At 34.7% G+C, this 25,924-nt stretch overlaps 1 protein-coding gene across 3 annotated transcripts in view; it reads left to right on the top strand.

Moving 5' to 3' along the window:
* GALNTL6 (polypeptide N-acetylgalactosaminyltransferase like 6) overlaps positions 1-25,924 on the top strand; it is a 1,200,276-nt gene that overhangs the window by 528,753 nt on the left and 645,599 nt on the right. For all 3 annotated transcript variants that reach the window (XM_058720897.1, XM_058720899.1, XM_058720898.1), the window contains one exon: positions 10,126-10,292. In XM_058720897.1, coding sequence (XP_058576880.1) covers positions 10,126-10,292 — 167 coding nt within the window. The remainder of the gene's footprint in view (positions 1-10,125; positions 10,293-25,924) is intronic.

Genomic DNA, 25,924 nt, shown 5'->3' with positions numbered 1-25,924 from the left:
CTCCAGCTCATGGGTCCAAGCCTCATGTCAGGCTCTGTGCTGACAGCTCGGAGCCTGGAGCCTGTTTTGGATTCTGTGTCTCCCTCTGTCTCTGCCCCTCCCTTGCTGACTCTTTCTCTCTCTCTCTCTCTCTCTCTCTCTCTCTCTCTCAAAAGTAAACATTTAAAAAAATTTTTAAAATATTTTACATTTGTAATTAAAGACTACTGAGAGTATTCTGGTCTCTGGGTAGGTTGGAGTAAACACATGCATTCTCATCCCATTGAATTCAACTCTAAAACCTAGACAGATGTGTGGCTCGGCTGATCGAGAATGCTGAAGAAAAACAATGGCAATAGGTGGAGGAAAGGACTTGAGCATTCAAAATAGCACTGAAACAGTACTGAGTTCTTGCGTTTCTTAAAACAAGTGTGAGTTGAAAGCAAAATATAATATTTTCTGATGTGGTTTACAACGTACATAGGTATAAGACAACTGCAGCATAGAAGAGAGTATAAAGGACCCTACATAGTAATAAGAGTTCTATATTAAAGAGTAAAGTGGTAAAATGTTAGTCACAAATATATATTTTGTAATCCTTAAAGTAAATACTAAAATATTATGCAAAGATATCATCAAAATCACAACACATACATTGAGATGGAATGCTAAAAAATGTATAAATAACCCAAAGAATGCAAAAAAGGGGAAACATAAGGGAAAAAAATCCCCAAAATAAACAGAAAACACTCCACCCAACAACAGCAGGATACATATCCTCTTAAGTATTCATAAAATATTCATCAAAACAGACTGGATCCTGGGTCATGAAACAAATACCATGAATTTTAAATACTGATATCTTACAAAATATATCTTCTGACTGTAATATAACGTAATAAAAAAGTGATAACAGAAAGATAAAGCGATCACTAACATTTGTAAATTAAAAACATTTTTGGCTAATCAGTGTGTCAGAAGCAAGTTTCAAGGGAAATTAGAAAATATTTTGAAATGAACACAAAAATATCAAATTTTTTTAAATATGTAAAACAATTCTTGGAACGACTACACTTCTATCATTCTACACTTCTGTCATTCAATGCTTGTAAAGAGAAAACAATCCTCAAATCAATAATTTATTTTACCTTAAGAAACTGGAGAAAGAGCATCAAAAGAAATCTAAAGAGTAAGTTTCTTATAATAATTGTGGAGTTGTCTTTTTTTCCTTGAAGTTCTGTTAACTTCTGCTTCATAGTTTTGGATACTGTTATTAGGTGCAACATTTTGTATAGTTTGTCCTTTTGGCAAATTGATCTCTGTCATGAAATGAACTTTTTTTTTTTTAATTTTTTTTTTAACGTTTATTTATTTTTGAGACAGGGAGAGACAGAGCATGAACTGGGGAGGGTCAGAGAGAGGGAGACACAGAATCTGAAACAGGCTCCAGGCTCTGAGCTCTCAGTACAGAGCCCAACGCGGGGCTGGAACTCACGGACCGCGAGATCACGACCTGAGCTGAAGTCGGCCGCTTAACCGACTGAGCCACCCAGGCGCCCCTGAAATGAACTTTTATATCCTGGTCACATTTTTTTTTTTTTTACTTTGAGATCTATTTTGTGGACTATAAAACCAATTTAGCTTTCTTTTTATTAGTGTTATCATGCTCTATCTTCTATACATTGTCTTTTAAACTTATTTGCATCTTTATATTAAAAATGAGTTTCTTGGAGGAAGCAGCTGGCACTCTTGAAATCTTTCCCATTGCATGTTTAGACCATTTACATGCAATGTAATTATTGATACGGTTGGCTCAAATATACCATTTCACTACTGCTTTTCTATTTTTACTATTTAATCTTATTATCCCTTTTTTCGGTCTGTAGCTTCTTTACACATTTAATTATTCCATGTCACTTTTTAGTAGGGCAAAGTAGATATAATTCTTTATTGTGTTATTTTTAGTGGTTGCTTTAGGGTTGATGGAATATAATATTAATTTATTATGGTTTACCTTTTAGTAATATCATATGTCTTGATTCAGAGTATAAGAACCTTAGAAAGGCATGTATCCATTTCTCCACTTCTGGAACTTATGCTATTGTTGCTATACATTTTGCTTCAATTTATGTTATAAATCTCAAAATGCATTGATATCGTTTTTGCTGTCCATGAATCAGTTAACCTTTATAGAATAATAAAATAGTCGTTTTATTGTTTACTCATATAATTACCTTTTCTGTTACTTTTTCATTTTTTGTCTAGATACAGAATTCCACTTAGTATAAATTTTCTGAAGGACTTCCTATAACATTTATTTTTATGCAGGTTTTCTGATGAATAAGTTTATTCAACATTTGCATATCTTAAAATGTTTTCATTTTGCCTTTGTTGTAGAAATACATTTTTATTGACTAAGGAAAACTATTTTTATCTTAAATTTTTTTTCTGTACCTAAAAGATGTTGCCCCACTTTCTCACTATTTTGCATTATTTTTAACAAGAAGTCTGCTACCATTCTAGTCTGTGTTCTCCTCCGGAATTCTATATCTTTTTTTTTTTTTCTAGCCGCTTTAAATATTGTCTATCACTGATTTTAACAATTTAATTATTCCTCCTTATTTTATTCCCTGAATAGTATAATGTTAGTGATTTAGATGGTCCAGAGGTTCAGTGGTCCAGTCCCTTTTAGGGCCTATTTTCAAATGATAATTTATCATAATTTTTTGTTACAGACATTTATTTGTATATATTCTTAAATGGTTTATTTCCAAATATATTTATGAAGAATAGATTCTACATTTCACAAAAGTAATGAGTTAATACAGTAATTGCCTACCTCATTTAAAAATATTACAGTCTTGGGACACCTGGATGACTCAGTGGTTAAGCATCCGACGTTGGCTCAGGTCATGATCTCACAGTTTCTGAGTTCGGGCCCTGCATCAGACTCTGTGCTGACAGCTCAGAGCCTGGAGCCTGCTTCAAATTCTGTGTCTCCCTCTCTCCCTGCTCTTCCCCCACTCATGTTCTCTCTCTCCTTCAAAAATAAATAAAAACGTTAAAAAAATTTAAAAAACTGTTACAGTCTTTACATAATTTTAGTTGATTTGATTAACATGGAGATATCTAAAAGGCCAAAGAGAATGACGATGACATTTCCAAAATATTTTATAATCAGAAATGAGGAATATTGGGTTCTAATTCTTTGTGCTATCTAGCTGTATGAGTTACAAATACTTTTCAAAACATTGTAAATTTGGGGGCAACTGGGTGGCTCAGTCAGTTAGCATCTGACTCTTGATTTCATCTCAGGTTATGATCTCACAGTTCATGGGATCAAGCCCTGCATCTGTCTCTGCACTGACAGTACAGAGTCTGCTTGGGATTCTCTCCCTCTCTCCCTGCCCCTCTCCCACTGTTCTCTCTCGCGCGCGCTCGCTTTCTCTCAAAATAGGTAAAATAAACTTTTTAAAAATATTGTAAATTTTTATGTCAGGAATAATGCCTCATCATTGTACCACTTGTTCATCCAGTATACTGTTTTGCTAATTTGACTATAAAATAATTTATGTTTAACTTTCTGAAACTCTAAGAGCCTCAATTCCCAATTAAATAAGATATTAAACTTGATGATTTCTGAAATGTATTTGCAGCTCTAAAATGTGGTTGCAGCTATGTTTCTGTAGATGCAGGACCTCAAATATTATAACTTTTTGTCTATGAAGAAATTAAACAGATTTAATTAAACCTAATCTAAATGTAGTCTCAACAGGTAATTTCTATTTTTCCTTTTTCTTTTCCTTTTTAATTAAAAGAAGGCAGAAGACTAAAATAGCTGTGTTCATTAGTGTTATTTGCCAAATATTTCTGATTATATTTCCTCTGGACCATATAGGATTCTATTTCCTGAGCCGTTGTGCTGTGTGACTAATGCTGACCAATGACTGTAAGCAGAAAGCAAAATGTCATTTTAGAGACAGGCTATTTATTTACCAGCTTGAGACCCATCCGTGCTCTAATTTACTTCTGGCCGAGTGATTAACTGTGGTAAAAAATGTTGGCAGTTTGCACTGACTGCAATGAGCAGAGAGTCTCCTGCCTAAAACAGTGGTTAACAAATAAAGCAGCAAGGTAGATATTCACTATTTTGAGCCATTGGGATTTAGGGTTGCTTATGACCACAACATAACATCCTGCCTGATAGATTGAATATAAGCAGATAGAAAAACAAACAACAAAACAAAAAATAAAGGCATATTTTAAAGAAACTCATAGAATGACCTATAGGTTGAAATATGTAAAAACTTTCACCAAAACATTTTACTCAAATCTTGCAATGCAAGAATTTGAATCTTAAAAATGTGTGTTTTGACAGTGTAGACAAAACTAAATATTCAGCCTTCAGTAAGAAGGAATGTTTAGGTGATGGTGAGGAGAATGTGAAGGACTTAAGAACCTCAAATGCAAGTTTAGCTAAATATCCACAGTAAAAATGTTGACATTTGTTGCATGAATAATCAAATAACTCTTTAAAAATATACATATACTGATAAGTCTGGCACTTATATATCTGCAATTAAAATTTATTGTTTGACCTGTTGCTATTGTTGAAAAAACTTTTTTTTTTGGTAAAACCAATGAAATTATTAAGATAAATTAATCTAAGTATGAAAGGAATGACATTATATTTAAAATAAACAATGTTAAACCAAAAATTTTTAAATCTCTCAATTTAACAAATACCAATAGTGATTAGCAGAAAATTTTTGTGTATTTTGTCTGGAGAAAAAATAGAAGAGTATGAAAAAGTTTCTATTTTCATTAATGAAAATGGTTTAGCAAAATATTTATACATTACATTTTTAGCTTTTTAAAATATCTTCATGATTTGTCATTTCTCTCAGGTAACTTTTTAAACAATTTAAACTATTTCTGTTGTCTCTCTGGTACATTTAAAATTTGAAGAGTGTTTTTGCTATCTCTTTAGATAAATTGATGATAAGATGTAATGTAACATCTCTTAATGGCTCATCTCTAAGCCATTCTTAAACACTAAGTTAATTTTATGCAAATGCTTATTTTAAAATAGCACAAAATGTGAAATGCAATTATTACAGGCATTTTCATTCATATTCCTATAAGCTTAATGTGACAAATGTTTTAATTGGTCCCTACTTTCCCTTTGTAAATTTGCTACCTATCTGTAACCATAGATGTATAAATTGTGTTTGACTTCTTTTACTAATTTCTTCAACACAGTTCCATATTACCACATTGTCTTTGTATTTAACATACTTCCATTCTCAACCTGCCTTGAGATTAAGCCTAAAATACACAGGTCACAGATTCTTAATAAAGCCTTGGCTATGCTTCAGTATTTCTAGTAATGCTGAGAAGCAGTCATCTAGAGCACAACTCCTTGAATCCAGTGACTGAGGTTGGGAGTAAATTCAATTTTGTTTGGTCAGGTTAAGTACTAGAATGACTAAATACAATTCAATCAGATTAAACCCTGTCACAAAGAGGCTGGTTTTCCTTAGTGTAAACATCAGATCAGCACCCTCATTATCTTTTGCCCAAACTATTACAATCTCCAGTCTTTCTGCTTCATCTCTGCTGTCTCCATTGTCTGCCCTGCTGCTGGAAGAATATGTAAATATGATCCTGTCTTCTTCGTCACTAACAATATGTGAAATATTTCACGTTGACTTCAGGCTAACATCCAAATTCCTTAGAATCACTTTAAAGATCCTACATGATCTGTTCTTCACATACAGACTCATCTATAAAGACTTCCCTAATTCTTTCAGACAAAGTTAGTCATACTTCCTTTGGGCTCTGATTGCGGAGCGCCATCTATTATGTCACTTGTCTCATTTGAGTCAAATCATTTTATATATCTGCCTACTGGTCTGTGAATCCTTAAGGGAAGAAACCAAAATTTATTCATCTTCCTATCTGAAGTGTCTCTCACTTTCCCTCATGCAGTTCCTGTCTCTCCTAGTTTCCTACCTCCTACTAAAGAGGACTTGACAGGTAAAATAACAACAATTAAAAAAACAGTAACTGCAATAACAATAATAGTCTTTATCAAACCCTTGCTAGTATCAGATATGATACTGTACTCAGTTTTTTACATAGATTGTGTAACTTAATTCTCATGAACGCATTATGGAGAAGGCTTTTTGTTTTTGTTTTTGTTTTTACCCTTGCGTTGCCCCACAACGCAAGGAGAGAACTAGTCTTCCGGAAGTTAAATAACATGCCCATTGTCACACAGGTAGAAGTGGCAAAGTCATCAGTGTGAACCTAGATAGTGTGATGTATAAAGTCTGATTTTTCAGTATAAGAAATGATTATCAGCACAAAATATTAGTGACTTTTCAATGTGGTCTAATAAAAAAATAAATAAATTATACCCATTCATGTAAAGGAGGTGACCTTATTCCTAATGGTCTGCTAATTCAGATAAGGCTATTTTTATGTGTACGCTGTACAAAATCCTTATAGTTGTATTTTATAGGCACGGAGAAGACCTGGAGTAGAGCATCATCAGTAATTAAGAAGTTGAAAGAAAGAATAAAATATATGTGCCATAATTTTTTTTAAAAGCACATTATTTAAAAATATCTCCAGGTGTAACAAACTGCAAGTTTCATAATACAACAAAAGTAATGTTTCTTAAAGAATTTTGGCCATCACTTTATATTGGAGAGACTGTTTTTGACAAGTGACAAATGCAGTATAATTTATATGCTTATGTCTAAGAACAGTTTCCCTGAGAAGCAGATCCTGAGACACAAGTTTGACTGTAGTAATTTTGAGGAGGAAAGTACCTGGGGAGGCTGGATGAGGAGGTAAGACAGGAAGGGAAAGTAGCCGGTAAAAAGATACACTGGCAAGATGCTTACCTCTGTGGTCACCTGAGAGTCAGTCTTGCTGGGAAACTGTGGTACACATCATAGAAAACATCTCACAGTTATCTTACCGTAGGACTGTCTATTCTCCACCTTCCCTCCTTCGTTGGTTGATACTTGCTCCAGGGGCGTTAATTTCCTTCAGAGTATCTAATCTGTTTCCGTTCAGAGATGAGGGAAAGCACTCACTTGGCTAACTGCAGTTATAGAGGTTCCTCTATACAGAGGTTTATAGAGGTTCCCCTATAGAGGTTTATAGAGGTTGCTCTTGGCATGTACCAGGATTGTGAATGGTAAGGAAATGCTGGTGGTCCACTGGCATCATCTGCTACAGCCTATCACTCACAAGCCCGTTCCTCCAGTAAAACACATCTTCACCTTGAGCCAAAAACATATATATTAACATAGATACATAAATACATACATACATAAGACAAATAAACGCATATACCATATATATAATTGCTGTGTTCAGCAGGATATTTGACACTTCAACCTTAACGTGGTCAAAATTGAACTCACCTTCGCCCTCAAGCCTTGCAATCCTGAGATGTGCCCCTCACACACTGTGTTTTTATGTCAGTCTGTATTTCTTTTCTTTTTTAATATACTTTATTGCCAAATTGACTAACATACAGTGTGTAAAGTGTGCTCTTGGTTTTGGGGGCAGATTCCTGTGGTTCATCACTTACATACAACACCCAGTGCTCATTCCAGCAAGTGCCCTCCTCAATGCCCATCACCCATTTTACCCTCTCCCCCATCCTCCCATCAACCCTCAGTTTGTTCTCTGTATTCAAGAGTCCCTTATGGTTTGCCTCCCTCCCTCTGTGTTTCATAAGATCAATTGCCTGTGTCCAAAACATGGGAGTCCTCCTTAAACTACTTCTCCCAGTTCCAAGTCATGTCAGCTCTGTTCCTAAATATATGTTGAACCTGTCTTTGCAGACCACCTTCAGCTCTCACTTGAATTTCTGTAACACTGTCAGGGGGCTCTCTTAAATATCCTATAGCACCCTATTAAACTCTACTTACCATTCTATATCTCCTATTCTATTACAAACCTCTTGAACTCAGGGACTAGGTTTTGTTCATTGTTGTATTTCCATTTTGGATCCTGGCTTCTGTCAGACCTCAGCAGATCATTGTGACTTAATGAATGAGTAGTAGAGATCTTTTTACTTATGTGTGGTAATAGTTTGAGCTCACAGAGATAGAAATAATTGAAAACATTTCTATGAAGGCAAGCCTTATTTGCATACGATCAATCTTGCATCCTTTTGTGTCTGCCTATTTTCTGAATAGATTATATACAGCTGTTAAATGTCACTATTGATTGCTTATAGGGTATTGCTCTGAGTGCAATTCTTTCTTAATAAGCACGTGATATGTATAATGTCTCACCTTAATGATTAAAACCTAATTTGCCTTTTTGGGAATATCAGTTGCATTCCTAGAGCATTGTTAGGTATGATGGTTTGCATGAGTAGGTGCAATTATCCTGAATACTGATATAGTGAAGCTTGGGTCTTTGGCTTTGTTGAGAAGAACGGGTGACTGTACATAATTATAACAAGGTGTGTTGAATTACTTTAGCATGCTTTTCCAGACTTGTGCAATTTATGTGACAGCATCCAGCTCACAATACGTCCTTAGAAATCACTGTTTCATATGCTATTATATATTTTTTAACCATTTTGTTTGATCCTAAAATGAATTTCAGGTTTTTTTCCTAGCATTTAATGCCCATTTCATGGTATTATTTTAATATTCCTCTCTAATTCTTTTCATCCTATTTTAAAACATCAAAATCTACTTGTTTTATAGATATTGTTATAAATAGTAAACACTGAGATTAAAAATTCATAAATGGACACAATAAAAAAGGAAATGTTTGTATTTTCAAATTATATAACTAAAATATTTTATTTTCTAGGATAGTTAATTTTGCTGGCTTTAATTACATTGTCGTGTTTTCCCAAGCTGTAAGGCAATATCTCTTAGTGTAGATCCGTAGCTCCACAGCAGTATTTAATATATCCTTTTGAGGTCATAGTAAAATAAAGTGTTGAAACGACTGGAAAGAATATTTTAAGTAATGTTTTGAATGTTCTGGTGCATGTATATACATCTTGGTAGAATCTAAGCATACTTCAAATCCTGCTATGGTTTGTTTCCTCCTCTAGACGAAATAGTAGCCAGTGTCCTGGCAAAACCTGAAGCCTTAGATCCTTCTGCATTTAAGTGGAAACTGCCTGTTTCTAGATTTCCACTCTCTTTTTTGTTATCAGGTTATCCATATCAGGAAAATCATTGAATTTGATAACTGATTGAAATTTTATCCTATTTTAGTTTTGAAGTAACTCAAAAATTTCACAAACTTAGATGAATTCATCATCCTCAAAAAAGCTTGGGTGACCTGCTGAACTAGGAATTACATGAGATTTGAGATCACGTTCCTGCCTTCATGTGGCTTATAAATTAAATAAATCATAAATAGGTAAAAATAGCAATTACACATAATAAATCGCTTTTAACTATGCCAAAAGTTAAAGCCTACATTCTTTTTGGTATCTTGGATTTCTTTCATAATGAATAAAGCTACATGGGATTTCTGGTTAAAATTCCACAAGAAATGTGATAATGTCTGGCCTGGATCTTAAAGTAATCTTATTATGTAGTTGTATCAGTATAGGGTTATTTAAGATTAAATCTTCATTTATTTCATTTTAAGACTGTGTTTTCCTTGTAGAACTTAGATGTTACCCAGCCATTGAAACATACCACAACCAAAACTGATCAACTAAGCATAATTATAGAAGCTGGATTTCCAGAACTTCTCAGGAAACCTATCTAAACCTTAACCATGTGCCAAATGGAAACAATTTTAACTCGTAAAAAGTGTTCACATTACTATTAGGTAACAATAAGAAAAGTGTACATTAACAAGAACATAACATTTCAATGCACTTCTTACCCAGTATTTGAATCCCTGATACAAAAAAGGATAAATAATTATTTCATTAAGAGCACATGTGAAAGGGATAATTAATGAATTCCATGAATGAACAGAGTAATTGTTATTATGTACAAGCTCTGTTTGGAAAAGTAGTAGACAAAGTCCAGTTTTTCACAGATGTTGGATAACACAGTGAGTAAATAGCAGTGTAAGATACACTATAGTTTTGCATTTGACATTGCTTTTTTCTTTCTATGTCATCTCCAGTTGTAAGCACAAGATGTACCTGGAAAGGCTGCCAAACACCAGCATCATTATCCCATTTCATAATGAAGGTTGGACTTCACTCCTGCGTACTATCCACAGTATAATTAACCGAACCCCAGAGAGTCTGATAGCAGAAATCATTCTAGTAGATGACTTCAGTGATAGAGGTAAGATACAGTTAATGATATTCTGTTATTACCTACGTAATCATTACAGGCTTTAAAAAATGCCAGAAGATTATTGTGATATTTCTTTCTAATTCTATCTGAAAGGTGATTATGAAGTTTTGTCTGTGTTGTGATTTCATAAGTGTCGGCCAATGGATGAGAAGGTATTGGTGTCATTTGCGGAACTATAAGAAAGTTTGAATTACATTTCTGTTGTGAATTAGATAGGTATTGGCAAAATGCCCCAAATTCTACTTTCAGCTTCAGAACAAATACTGCAAAATATGCTATTGTAAGTACATATGAATGGGGAGATATTCCAGTAAATTTATAAAATCTGTTCTTGTTTCTGAGGAACATCTGCTCTATTATTTACCAGTATGATATACTCTAGTCTGTGCTTGTCACTTCATAAATACTAGAAATTGTAATTAACACAAATATTTTTATTTGGCAATTCTAGCGATTTTGTCATATCTGAACAATAAACCAAAAAGTCTGGTGTGTATTAGAAAATTTGACATAAGCTTTAATATACCTACCATTCTGAGAAACATCATGTGGTTTATAAGAGGGGAATAAAATTATAGAAAGTTTCTTGAGATTAGGACTTCATTGATCATAGTTGGTCTAAATGTGAGAATTGTTAGTTCTCAAAGGAAAGGAAAGTTTCTCTTTCTTGGCTGATGTGAGTGGACAGGAAGAAACGTTTTCTAATGATGTTGATCTATTTGGGAATACAGTGTTCTACCTTACATTTCATTGCATGAAAGAGCTATGCTTTACTGTAAGAAAAATGGCAGTAACAGAGTTTAATTGCATATTATTCTTATGCCTCACAAGAGAAAACATCTTGAAATCAAGTGGGTTAATTAAAGTTTTGGAAATTTCATTTGAAGAAAAAATGTCAGTTTCTTCATAGTATCTAAAAATTCTGTGTAAGTAAAATTGCTCAGTGTGTTAGTCTTAAGATTTCTTTAACAGAGTTCCAGTCTTGAATGATATGCTTCAAATACTAAGTCATGATTTGCCTAATATTAATTTGTGTTGAAATTTATATGACAAAAATGAGATTATCTAACATCATTCCATTAAAATAGTAAACTACTCACTTGGTAATTTGGGTTGATTCAAAGCAATTTTTGCCTTGTGTTGCTTAGGTAGATATGCACTCAACCCTACCCAAGAATGCAAGCCAGTGTCTAAAACTGAAATTTATTGCTTAAAAAATTAATTTAAATAACACATTGATTTCTTTTTTTTTCCTAATTGAGACTGCTTATTTCAAAGTAGTCATTAATACCCCAGGCTAAAAATAAGCATTTAATATGTTACAGCTAAAACTTTAAACTTTGCTTTTAAATAAAAGAATGAAAATGAGGAAGAAAGATCTGGGACTGCACATCACCAGATAAATGGTCTTTTGTGGTTGACTGGTACTAAGAGAAATAAGATAGTGTATCTATGGAGCATTTTCTACATAATTAACTTTGTCTTGGTAAACTGTTTATTACAGTGGAATTTTGACCTGAGGGTAATAGAGTAGGAAACATTTGGTAGCAGAAAATTGTGGTTTACAGAGCATTTTTTGCTGAATGTTCTCAGAGGCATTTTTCAATTGAACATCTTTTAAGGGGGAGAAAATAGTGGCATCTGCATTTGTCTTGACTTCAATTCCCCGTCATCTTTTGTACAATAGCAACTTTGATGGACTATCCTTCTGCATATAATGTCACCTGGGAAGTAAGTGACAGAAGAGTGTTAATATAATTAGTGTTAGAGAAGTAGAACAACAGAAAAAAATAATATTTAGGATAGTAATGGTGATTTTGACTCTTCTATTGGACATTTTTAAAGATAACAATTATTTTAATGTTTTGTTAAGCCTTTAATATAGATATTGTATTCCTATAAACTATCAAGTCAAGAGTATTATTTCATGATCATTAAACCTTCAAAAGGTTAAATTTTTTGAATATTGCTTTTTATTGTGTTAAATTGTCAATATGTGTAAAAGTAAACTTTGAAAGAAATAAGTGATAAAAATAGTTCTATAATCTCTCAGAATACTTCATAATTCTAAAGTTGCATGTAACAGGAAAGACTCTTCTTCCAAATTTTTGTTTCCATTAAAAAAAAAAGTCTCCTCTGACAAAATATGAGGATTTAGGTGGACCTAAGAATCATCAGTCCTGCTTCCTGAATTATGGGAAATCATAAAATTAACATGACAAACACAAGCTACAATTCTAACACCAACTATTAACTATATGACATCAGATTAATGAGTTCTGTGTCTTAGATTTTTTATCAAAATGGAGATAAGTCCTTAGTTATCTGAGTAATTCCTCATAGAGAGGTCAGGATGGAGAGCTGCCTTGGATGGTTGAGCAAATTGTGCACTGCAAAATAGAGTAATTGCTCTCAACTATTTCTACTCATCAAATACTCCCTTACTATTATAATATAAAAAGTCTCCATACTTTTTTGTGGAGATCTTCTCAATTTAATCATTTATCTATCCATCCATCCATCCATCCATTCATCCATCTACCCACCTATCATCTCCAGAAGGAACAGAAGTCAGAGGGGTTGTGACGACAAATTGTGGTAATTCATAGCATGTTAGAAAAATTAAGGCTGCTTTAACATTTAAAAAATCAAAATTTACTTGGGGCGCCTGGGTGGCACAGTCGGTTAAGCGTCCGACTTCAGCCAGGTCACGATCTCGCGGTCCGTGAGTTCGAGCCCCGCGTCGGGCTCTGGGCTGATGGCTCGGAGCCTGGAGCCTGTTTCCGATTCTGTGTCTCCCTCTGTCTCTGCCCCTCCCCCATTCATGCTCTGTCTCTCTCTGTCCCAAAAAATAAATAAAAAACGTTGAAAAAAAAAATAAAAAAAAATAAAAAATCAAAATTTACCAATAAGCAAGTAACTTACTACAGATGTGGAAGAAAAACTACACTGTAGAGGTTTATCAAAAGGAGGATAAAAAGAGCATGTTACCCACCTATATTATAGGAGAGGCCTTACATGAGTGTTTATCAAAATTCCTTTCAAGTTTATTTTCTCCATTATATGAGAGGGAAGATATCTTAAGACATCTCTTGTTTACAGAGCCTCTAAGACAGAGACAGTTTTCCTGCTCCTTTTTATTCTGATCCTATCTCTAGCTATGCTGTTAAAAATTGTTACACTTGAAAGTATACTTATACATTTATGTAGACAACACAAAAATTGTAAGCCTTTAACATGTAGAGTCTTTTCACCAATTCTTTAAAAATCAAACTAAGTAGGCCAGATAAAATTTAAAGTGTGGGAAGATAGGGGCTTTTGGCTTCCTTTAGAAAATTATTTCTGAAATGTTTTACTTTATATTTATTTTCAGAACTCTGTTCCAATTTCCAGTCTGTTCAGTATATATCTAAACACTTTTGCACTATGGTTCTTCTACTGGATATTCTGCAATGTCGTTTGGCCGAAGGCAATAAAATTTTGACAAGACTTAATCAAATATTACTGCCTTATATTTTATGTCCTCTAGGTCAATAGAATAGCTATATATGTAAAAAATAAATAAATAAATAAAAAGAGAGAAGCCAGCATGTTGGCTATTTTAATAGCACAAGTTTAGTGTCACTTGGAATTCAGAGTTCCAAAAACTGTAAGCGATCTAGTAATTGGCAAATTCTGTAGTAGTAGTTTTCATAGCAGTAGAGAAAAAAGCCACCAAAATATTTCATAATTATAGAGTAATTACGAATATTACGAAGTGATTTTTAAAAATCTGCTTGAATAGGGTTGACCCAGTTATCAAAATTAAAAAACAAAAAGTACATGCCCTTTTCCAGCCCTTCTTGTTTTACATATTCTTCCTAAAGCAAGCTTGGTAAACAGAATATTGTTTCAGCCTCCTATCATAAGCCCTCTGTGGACAGAAACATGAAGGTACAGGTCTGCAGTTAAGTTTTCCACAACATTATGTTTTTGCTACCTGAAGCTCACCAAAGTTAGTGCATGTGATTATTTTTTTTTTTCCCAGTAAGCTCTCAGAAATACATTTAACAACTTAACTTGAGGCCTATAACAAGGCTTCATGATGACTTTAAAGCAGGACTAATCCTGGGCTTATCTCCAAATTCCAGGCAACCTTAACAGCATCCACATGGAAAAATGTTGAAATGTGTGAAATAAGCTGGGGCTTAACCTCAGAGATAGGGCATATTTGAACCTGACAATTCTCTAAACTTTGTGTGCTTAGATGAATGCAAGTTCACATTAGGATAGTCACGGGAGAGTTGCTGACACCTTTCCCTTAATGCAAGTATGGGGGTACAACTGGGCACTGGGTACACACACGCAAAACAGGTACACACACACTCATTCCCTCTTGCCCCTGCTTATTCCAGAGCTGGTCAGGAAAGGAAGGAGTTGAATATTTCAGATTCACAAAGATCTCTATGTTCCATGTACTAGTTGGAGGGAAAATCCGAAACTGGAAATAATCCTCCCAATCTGGCAAAGCCAGCAACTTTAAGAAACTCAGTGTACTTTCCTGTAGATAGCATAAATCCTTGTTCCTCAAAGTGTGGTCCACGGACCAGCAGCATCAGCACCACGATGAAAGCTTATTAGCAGTGCAGACTCTCAGGCTCCATCCAAATATATCAAAATCTTTATTTCAACATGACCTTTGTGTAATTTTTATATGAATCAAAGCTTCAGAATAACTTTCATGTATTTCAGAATTGGGGCTGAAGCTTCATTGAGTGATATGAATGCATAAATAGCCTAATTTCAAAATGTCCTGTTTTTTGTATATCTTATTATAAACACATTTTTCTATTTGTTTTTATTGCCTACTTTGCAATTGATATTGGATTTATAAATCTGTAAGGAAACATTGGGAGGGAAATTCTGTAACATTATCTGTACATTATTTTAGATATTAATTTTACATTTGTTATTATATTTCTTTGATAATTTTGGCATTTTCACAAATTTGTGGACATTTCCTCCATCTTCTGATGAATTCATTTTATAGCATTTTATGTTTAGTTTTAGGTTATTGCCATTCTTCCCTCTCGCCAATTTTCCTTCTCTTCCTAGCATTTTGTAGATCTATTTTGCATTGGATTCATTCAGTAATTTCCATGCCAAGTTCAGAAAATGGAAAAGAAATATATATTTGTATATCTATAATATATATTGCTTATATAGAAATATATATATTACCAACCAATAGCAAAGCAATTTCTGTAAAGATCCATATTACCATAAAAATTTCAAATTCCTCACATGGTTGAAAGTGTTTGTAAATCTTTAAAATAGTGAGACTCTTTTAAATCACCTCACAAATGGTAATGATGAGTCTTGAATTGGGTTCTCTTTTACTCAAATAGTCTCCAAGTGTACATTAAGGCAAGTTTCCATAAGCAGACAAATCAGTTAGCACATGTTTTATAACTATCTGAAGTTGGAAGATATCATCAGTGTGAAAAGGTCATAAAATAGATGAAGAATGGTAGTGCATTTCTATTTATATGATAAAATACTAACACTAAAGTGCATATAAAGATTCTTAGATGACAGTCAACAAAAATGTTTTAGTGCTGGTATTTCATCAGATACTATGCTAGACGATGAGACATGCGATTTTTATGTCTCAGATTATTAAGAACTAGTCACTGTGATGCATCTTGGAATTGTTTAGATCTAATATTCATATTTTAAACTGTAGGGATAATTGTACTTTAAAATAAAGATTCGGTTTTAGATACTAATAAGTAGCAGGAACTAAGAACATGTTGTAAAATACAATTGTGTATTTTTCTGTTTAGAAATTCAGCATCACTTGCTAAAGAGTGAAAAGAAAGCTATTCTGATTTCTGCTGATAAATTTGAATATCATATTGCTTAATGGCAAAATGGATAGTTTTAATAAAATAGTTCTGTTTTACCAATTAGTTTAGCATTTGTGGTTGAAAGGGAGTCAAAACATAGAGTGGCACTGTATCCCAGCGTCATAAATATGAACATAAAACAGTAATGTGTTCTCAGGGTCAGAGGAAAATGAGCCTATAAACTACAAGAGTAAGTTTTGGAACTTACAAAATACAAAATTAACTCATAAAAAAATCTTTTTGTATTCATAAAATATGAGTATTACCCACCAGTGGCAGAATATGCCTTGATAGAATCTGTCTCAGCAGGCAAAGCACTTTGGGGATTTCTATCTCTCTACTTTTAAATTAAAAATCCAATCTCACATGATGTCCATGTCCATGTAAACAATTTAGCTGACTAAAATAATGGGAGTTATGTGTTCTTGAGTGAGCCTTACCTTCGCCTTAATGTTTAAAGTAGCATTTTGTTGTCTCCTTTTTCTTCTCTACAGCAAATGTGAATAATCTCTCCAGTCTTCAGGAATGTTACTGAGGGTTATACACACATTCACAGTCCTCACGATTACTATTAGAATCCCTTATTTATCTAGCAAAGACCTATTTGAAGTAGGTGCTTGTTTGGCAGATTAAAATAAGGGACCTTGAGATACTATAAAGGTATATGTTACGTTATTCTTGATGAATTTGTAACACTAGCACTGGTAGGTTCAGAGCACTAAAAAAAAATTTCTTGCAGGCATTATATTCTTCTGCCCTCTAAAGAAAGTAACAATATAGCTAAATGTGATTAAATTAATTTCAGTTTCAGCAGGATTTATATTTACTTTACAAAGGTATGCTTGTGGAAACTTCCATTCAAATAGATAATGTGGTTAGTTTTGACAAAAACTATTTTAAAATGTTCTATTGTGGCATGTGAGAATGTAGTTTGAGAAAAGGTAGTCATCAGAATGAAATGCTTTTAGGCTAATTTTGAACATAAAAATAAATATTTTAAAAAATGTATGATAGAATGAAGAAGCAAACCTAAGTTTCATTGTCTGGTTGAACTGTATGTTAGATATCACAGATTTCACAGTTAAAATTTGTCTTATTGTGGCTCTCTTTTCCTTTGTCATTAAAAAAATATTTTGTGTACTTAAATGAATGAAATAAATTAAAACCTTAGCTTGGGGCGCCTGGGTGGCTCTGTCGGTTGAGCATCTGACTTCGGCTCAGGTCATGATCTCAGTTTGAGTTTGAGCCCTGCGTTGGGCTCTGTGCTGACAGCTCAGAGCCTGGAGCCTGCTTCGGATTCTTTGTCTCTCCCTCCCCTGCTCATGCTCTATCTCTCAACAATAGATAAACATTAAAAAAAAAAAAAAATTTAAAACCTTAGCTCTACCATACCATACCTCTATTGCTAGATGTCTTTTTTTTTTTTTTAATGTTTATTTATTGTTGAGACAGAGAGAGACAGAGCATGAATGGGGGAGGGTCAGAGAGAGGGAGACACAGAATCTGAAACAGGCTCCAGGCTCTGAGCTATCAGCACAGAGCCCGACGCGGGGCTCAAACTCACGGACTGCGAGATCGTGACGTGAGCCGAAGTCGGCTGCTTAACCGACTGAGCCACCCAGGCGCCCCAACTAGATGTCTTTTAAAATGCCCAAATAGAATAGTAAGTCAACTTTGGGGTTATAAATATTTATATTTGCTCTATGATTCTCTCAAGTTTTTTTAATATTTTTATTTTGAAGATATGATAAATCTGAACTGTCATTTTTCTATCATTTTGTTCTCTTGCAGTTTTGTTCTCTTCTTAAACATTAACTTGAAGCATATGAAATAGTCATTTTTTGTAGGACATTAAGTAGCTGAGTGACAGTTTTTATATATTTTGTACTTAATAGCCAGGCATCTTAAGACCCTTCTATCTCTGGCTTAAATAATTAGTTAGGGTTCATGTTTGAAATCGGTGCTTTTAAAGGTGGAGGACGGCAACTCCCATCATCAGGTGGTGGGAAGCCGATCTGCTTTTTCTGGAGGAAAACTCCACATGGTTGAATTAATATGGGTTTGGCATAGAAAGAGATGCTTCTTTTCAAAGCAAAACTGTTACAGCTCACCGATGTCACAAAGGCATGACTTCCTCAAGAAAAATAAATTGTGCAATTCATTTTATGGCAGATTAAATCCCATTTATTTTCCTTGCAGACAGCTGTTTTGAGTAGGATGTCACTTGTATGAAACCATTTTATGGATATTGGGCTTCAGATGTTGGGAAGGCATAACTTTCTCTGATGAAATAAAAGGTTATGTTTTATGATTATTCCTCTTGTCAGCAAACCTCAGCTGGTGAGTTTTAATAATACAGTGTTCAGTATTTCAAACAGCTCTTTTTGATGTCTAAATATCCATCTGCTCTTAATTTTTAAAAAATCACTACATTGACACAATACAAAAACGCACAAATATTTCATCCTGTCAAGCTCAAAAATAAAACAGCCAGTTATTTTCCTAGCAAAATGAGTTTATTTGGGAATAGCAGGAGAATTGCAATTCAGGACAAGCAACCTATGGTAAACCATAGACAAGTCTGAAGAGACAAAGGGAAAGCCAGCCTTTATTAGATTTTAGGAGGACATTGAGATGGGTTTTTTTAAACAAAAGTTCTTTGGAGAAAATTAAGAGTTCCAGGTTGTGGTGGTTTCTCACTGGCTTTAGTAGTGGTTATCGTGTTGTTGCTACAGCATTTAGAGATCTTCCTTCTTTTTCTTAAAAGCAGGGGATGAAATTTCTATGTGAAAAATGCCCTCCCTTGTCAAGATAATTCAAATCTTTCTTCCTGCTGGTTATGCAGCCTTCAAACAATGGCATGTCTGTGAGAGCGCCCCCTTCAGGGATTTTTGACTCCATTTTAAATGAGGTTTCCTGTACCTGTTTTCACACTCCTTACTCTTGAATGACAGCATTTACTTAGAAAATTATTAATCTCTCATCGGTCAAGGTCTTTGATAAGCTGACAAGTTTTAAACGTCAAGCGTTTGTGTTTATGAAACACATTTCAACAAAATTCTAATACAAATTAGATGTTTTATGTCAGCTGAGGAACAATTCCACAATAGAACGATAGGATCTTTGAGATGAAGGAATTTGTAAGTGACATGGTACATTTGTAACATTTTATAGATAAATGAATGAAGACTCAGAAAGGTGACCTTGTAGGTCACAGAGTAGGTCAACTTTATATGCTTAGATAAATGCTAGACAAAACCGAAATGAACAGATTTTGTGCTCAGGTGTGCAGGCTTTCTCTCCTCTGTAGTTTTCTCAGACATCTAATTCTGACAAACAGGAACCATTCTGATAACTATCTTTAATTTAATAAAACTGTACTACGATTATGTAGACACTCTAGATAATTGAATCTAATTTATTACCCATTTTTTGCCTTAGGATCAGGATCATAATAGAAACCATCATTTCACTGTGTACATACAAGTATTGGAATGGAGGATTCATGAGAATAATAATGACTTGAACTTACAAATTTCAGTATCCACAATGGTCTTCTAAGACTACAGGGTGCCAATCAGAACCTTCCTCACACAGAAAACAGTGTTTCTAACATTCTGAAAGGCTCACAAGGCAGTAAAATGGGCCATAAAATATATATGTGTTTCATGTAGCTTCACAGAATGATGTAAAATAGAATGAATGAGTGGGTATTAGGCTGGCCTTCTGTAGGTCATCTGATTATATCTTTCTTCCGGATGTATCGTTCCCAAGTTAGGTAGCCTAACAAAGTTACTTCACTGCGTAGAAACGAAGAAACTGGCAAGATTGCCCAGGGCCACTCTAGTGCAAAATGTGCCTAAAAGATGAGAGTCTTTCTAGGACGGAGAGAAGCTAGTCTGGGATTGAAGGGGGACATGACTGGGAAAATATCTGCCATTGGATTGGACATTAATTAGATAAACATTATTTATGTCTCCATTCTTTTCTACCTGGTCTACTAAAACCCGGGTAAGAACTCTACATAGAATGTATATCTACAAGCTTTTTGAAAAACTACTGGCTGCTTCAAAGAGCAGAAAACCTTGACCTCAGTGCTATAGTGGGCAATGACAAAGGAAAGCTTAATTTTATATCTTGAAGAAATTCTAGCTCTGTAACTTATCATTTTAATTTCTACATATTCTGTTTCTGCAGAATTATTAAGGCCATTTCTAATTTAATGGGGATACATTTGGGCTCTGAAATTAAAGTTAAGTAATTGATTTTTTTTTTCAGATTGGTTACATTTTCCCCCTTCACCAACTTGAAACGACACTTCTTAGAAAATAAATTAAGGACTCTATGAAGAAAAGGAAATATTTATTTATTTTATGCTACCGAGTAATGCAAAACTTATAAAGTCAAAGGATACATCGAAACACTGTGAGTCGTTCACAGCTTAAGTATCAGGAAGTCTTGATTTCAAGTCCCAGCTTTGCCACTTTCAGGTCTTGGAACCTCAGAAAGGATTAAGTATGACAGGAACTTAGAGAAATAAGACATAATTTCACTACTTTCTTTTTCACTTTTGAGAAAAACTGTCTCTAAACTGGAAAGGGTAGGAAAACGAAGTCACCCAATATAGAGAGGAGGATAATCCGTGACTATTTCAAACTGGAAGATCTAAACCATTGCTACATGCTCCAAGAAATTATAATATTTATCTTTTAGCCATGAATAATCTTCATGAAATGATGATGAACAAAATAACTTCTTAAGACCCAAGTCAGACAAAAAAATATCTATATGTACAAAAAGACAAATTTCAGTTTCCAAAGTTCCATGAATTTGTTTTTGATCTTTGGAAAAATCTTAAAGTAGTTGTAGCAATATTTTTTAAGTAATAAGAAATACATTGAGTACTGTGAGTCAGCACAGGTTTATTAAATTTTAGTCAGATATTCTCCCAGTGGGGGGGTATGACTTCAAAGTTCAGATTTTTCTTAGAGCTGTGGCTTCATTCTCCCACAGGAGTGACCTTAAAATAATATCCCAGGAGACGCAATGTATCATACTGACCCTTGGTTCCTAGGTACAGGGCACATAGACTTCCTAGGCCACTTCTATAAACATCTGAGATTACCCTAAATTGCTTAATGCTAATTAGCCTTTATGTGCACCTTAATCACACTTCTCTATGCAAGGTGACATATGCATGGGTGACGTACCTCCATCGAAACAAAAACAAACTGAGTCCAAAAGATGTCGTAGCAAGATGACTTTCAGTGGTATGGTAAGCTTCTAGGAATCCCTGAACATACTGCTTTTGCTAGCTAAACTGTGTGTTTTCCCCCACTCAAGATCCCTATACATTAGTATGAAGCCCTAAAGAGAGCCAAATGGCATGGCAGTCCTGATGAATTATCTAAGACCATAGGTGACATGGTCATCTTCTAAAACCACATAGGTCTCTCATTGCAAAAGGATTAATGGATGGATCAAAAGGAAAAGTCATAATGATGGCCAGATTCAGGGATGTATAATCCCCAAGATCCAAGTCTCTAAGTATCTGCAGCTTCTGGAGCTCCTATGTGACTCAGTCGGTTAAGCGTCCAACTTCTGCTCAGGTCATGGTCTCACAGTTCATGGGTTCTAGCCCTGAGTCAGGCTCTGAGCTATCAGCACACACCACATCTTCTTTATGCATTCATCCATTGATGGACACGTGGGTTCTCTCCATAGTTTTGCTATTGTAGATAATGCTGCTATAAATATTGGGGTGCGTGTATCCCTTGGGATCTGATTTTTTGTATCCTTTGAGTAAATACCAAATAGTGCAATTGCTGGATCATAAGGTATCTCTATTTTTAGTTTTCTGAGAAACCTCCATACTGTTCTCCAGAGTGGCTGCACATGTTTTCATTCCCACCAACAATGCAAGAGGGTTCCCCTTTCTCTGCATCCTCACTAGCACCTATTGTTTCTTGTGTCGTTAATTTGAACCATAGAATTTGGTTTTACCTATTTCAGAATTTAAAAGGTTAACGCATAGGGGCACCTGCCTGGCTCAGATGGTTTGGGCGTCCGACTTCAGCTCAGGTCATGATCTCGCAGTTAGTGAGTTCGAGCCCCGCGTCGGGCTCTGTGCTGACAGCTCAGTGCCTGGATCCTGCTTCAGATTCTGTTTCTCTCTTTCTGCTCCTACCTCACCCATGCTCTGTCTCTCTCTGTCTCTCAAAAATGAATAAATGTTAAATTTTTTTTTAAATAAAAGGGCAACCCATTCTGCTAATTTTAGGGAAACTGACTTAGTCTACGCTGCAAAATAAGTAATACTTGATGGTAAATTTAGAACCCTTAACACTGTAGGTCAAGAGTGTTTCTGATGATTTAGTATGGTGAAGTCTCTTTTCTGGTGAGAGACATTATAAAGCATTACTAGTAACAGATACAGCAAATCTTTTTAAATTCCTTAAGCTGCTTTCCATTTTAAGATCATGGAAAATGTACAAGAGAGCTGAAGTCCAATGTGCATGGTGAAACAAAATTGCCACAGTACCTCCCATTAATGCTGGGCTTCATACCTGGTAGGGTTGAGAAAATGCCTATGGGTTATGGTGTTATACTCGGTCAGAAATGAACCCAGGATAAGCTTTTGCCAAGACAATGCATGATGAATAATATCAGCATGTTCTGTTCATTTCAATGTTTGAAAGTGTGGTTCATTATCTTATTTTAGCAACAGTGAATAAGAAGGGGCAGAAAATGGGACAGGGTGTTTGAGGAAGGAAGGGACCATGGGTCATATTTCATTCTGAAAACCTACTAGACATATCAGCAAGGGACTCCACCTTTCCTTTTCTGTCATAAGTGGTAGTGGTTAAGTAGGTTATCTGGACAACATCCTAAGTTTGAATTGTGGCTTTGCTTTTACTGGCTTTGTAACCATGAACAAGTTAGTTATCTCACTTGACATATACTCATTGGGAAATTGTGTTTCTACATGTAAAGCAATTAGAACTGGAGTGGGTACAAGTAAGCACTCAGTTAATTTTGGCCATTATTGTTTTTGCTTTAAAAGGCTGGAATTGAAGTGGATGACCTCTAATTCTGTCTCCAACAAATTTTAGTACAGAATTAATTCTATGCTTTTTAGATTCTTAGATATTATTGAAAATAATCATTTCCTCCCTGTAAAACTGTTACCTTTGAAGAGTTGTAGCACAGTGGTGGAAAGATGCTGTAAACCTTCACAAAGAACAAACATATTATCTTCATAGACCTTTGGTGTGTCCATGATTTCATATAGATGATTCTGAAGCTGTACACCTACCATTAAAAATTGAAATTAAGAGGGGCACCTAGATGTCTCAGCCTGTTAAGTGTCTGACTTCGGCTCAGTTCATGATCTCATGGTTTGTGGGTTCAAGTCCCCCATCGGGCTCTGTACTAACAGCTCAGAACCTGGAGCCTGCTTCAGATTCTATTTTTTCCTTTCTCTCTGCCCCTCCTCTGCTCACACTCTGTCTCTGTCTCTCTCTCTCTTTCTCTATCAAAAATAAATAAACATTAAAAGCATTTTTAAAAATTGGAATTAGGAGTATTATGGAATCCAATGAGCTCCTTATATGAGGATTTAATAATTAATTGAATAATTTGAGCAAATTATAATTTAGTTTAGTTTAATTAAATAAATCATTTTATTTAGAAAAGAATAAATTAATTTGATTATGTAATAATAGCTTAGTATTGGATCTCTTTGTGTCATTTGATATTGGTTGTACCCCTCCTTCTCATTCAGTGTGCTTTTACAGTCATTCCTTCTCAGGATTTTCATGGACTTCTTTTCTATATTCTCCTTGAACATTGGTGCTCCTCAGGGTTTCACTCACCACCTGCAGCTCATGTCATTGTGTGCACAATATCCTTGAGTGATCAGTTACCTCTTTCCTATTGCATAGTTGATGTACAATATTACATTAGTTTCAGGTGTACAACATGTTGATCTAACATTTATATACATTATAAAATGATCACCATAAGTCTAGTTACCATCTGTCACCATAAAAAGTTATTACAATAAGATTGACTATATTCTCCATGCTGTACATTTAATCTTGTGAATTATTTATTTTGTAACTGGAAGTTTGTAACTCTTAATCTCCTTCACCTTTTTCACCCATTCTCCCTCACCTCTGAGAACCAGCTTGTTCTATGTATTTATGAGGCTGTTTCTATTTTGTTTTATTTGTTTTTGTTTTTTAGATCCACATATAAGCAAAATTATATAGTATTTGTCTTTCTCTGTCTAACTTATTTCATTTAGCATAGTGCCCTCAGTGCCCATCCATGTTGTTGCAAATGGCGAGATTTCATTTTTTATGGCTGAATTACATTCCATTGTTTATGTTCTTTAACCATTCATCTATTGGTGGACACTTAGGTGGCTTCCATTTTTGGTTATTGTAAATAATGCTGCAATAAACATAGGGGTGCATATATCTCCTTGCATTAGTGTTTTTATTTTTTTCAGATAAATAATCAGAAGTAGAATTGCTGGATCATATGATAGATCTATTTTTAATTTTTTGAGGAACTTCCATACTCTTTTCCATAGTGGCTGTGCCAATTAACATTCCTACCAACAGCGTACAGGGATTCCCTTTTCTCTACATCCTTACCTGCAAATGTTATTTATTTATTGTTGGTTTGTTTGTTTTTATACTAGTCATTCTGATAGGCATGAGGTGCTATCTTATTGTGGTTTTGATATGCATTTCCCTGAAGATTAATGATCTTTCCATGTATCTGTTAGCCATCTGTATGTCTTCTTTGGAAAAATGTCTATTCAGTTCCTCTGACCATTTTAAAATCAGATTGTTTGTTTTGTTGTTGAGTTGTATGAGTTCTTTATAGATTATTGATATTAACCCCTTTTTGGATATATCATCTTGTATACCCCTTTCTATACAATTAAACTCTGACTTGAACATTCATTGAACTACTCTACTTCAGGGCCCAAATGACCCACAGATAGTTCAAACTCAGTGTGTATAAATTCCTGAAACTCTGACTTGAACATTCAATGAACTACTCTACTTCAGGGCCCAAATGACCCACAGATAGTTCAAACTCAGTGTGTATAAATTCCTGCCATTTTGGGGTGCTTGGGTGGCTCAATGAGTTAAGCATTCGCCAGCTCAGGTCATGATCTCATGGTCCATGGGTTCAAGCCCCGCTTTGGGCTCTGTGATAATAGCTCAGAGCTTAGAGCCTGCTTTGGATTCTGTGTCTCCCTCTGTCTCTGCCCCACCCCCACTCATGCTTTGCCTGCCTCTCTCTCTCGCTCTCTTTCTCTCTCAAAAATGAATAAACATTAAAAATAAAATTCAAATTCCTGGCATTTTAACTATGTCTTCCTGCTAAATTCATTCCCACTTTTGATGACATCATCATCCATCCAAACTAGATACCTGAGAATTATTCCTGTGATTTCTCTTTCTTCCTCACATTCCACATCCAGTCAGTAAGTCAAAATTGCCATATGTACCTCCTAAATACTTTTCAAGTCATTCTCTTCTAATTCTTTTCTATGGTGGCTTTAATCACTTGCTGAAATCCCCTTGTTAACTCTTGCTCTGCCTACAGTTTTATTCTACTCAAATCCATCATCCAATATCAAAATAATTTCTATAATATTCAAAACTGTCCAAAATACCTCTGTTTTAAAAATTTATTTGGTTTGTGGAA

Source organism: Neofelis nebulosa, chromosome 3 (genome assembly GCF_028018385.1).
Source record: "Neofelis nebulosa isolate mNeoNeb1 chromosome 3, mNeoNeb1.pri, whole genome shotgun sequence".
Lineage (NCBI taxonomy): Eukaryota > Metazoa > Chordata > Mammalia > Carnivora > Felidae > Neofelis > Neofelis nebulosa.
Note: the sequence above shows the minus strand (reverse complement) of the source record. Positions and strands in the feature narration are given on the sequence as shown.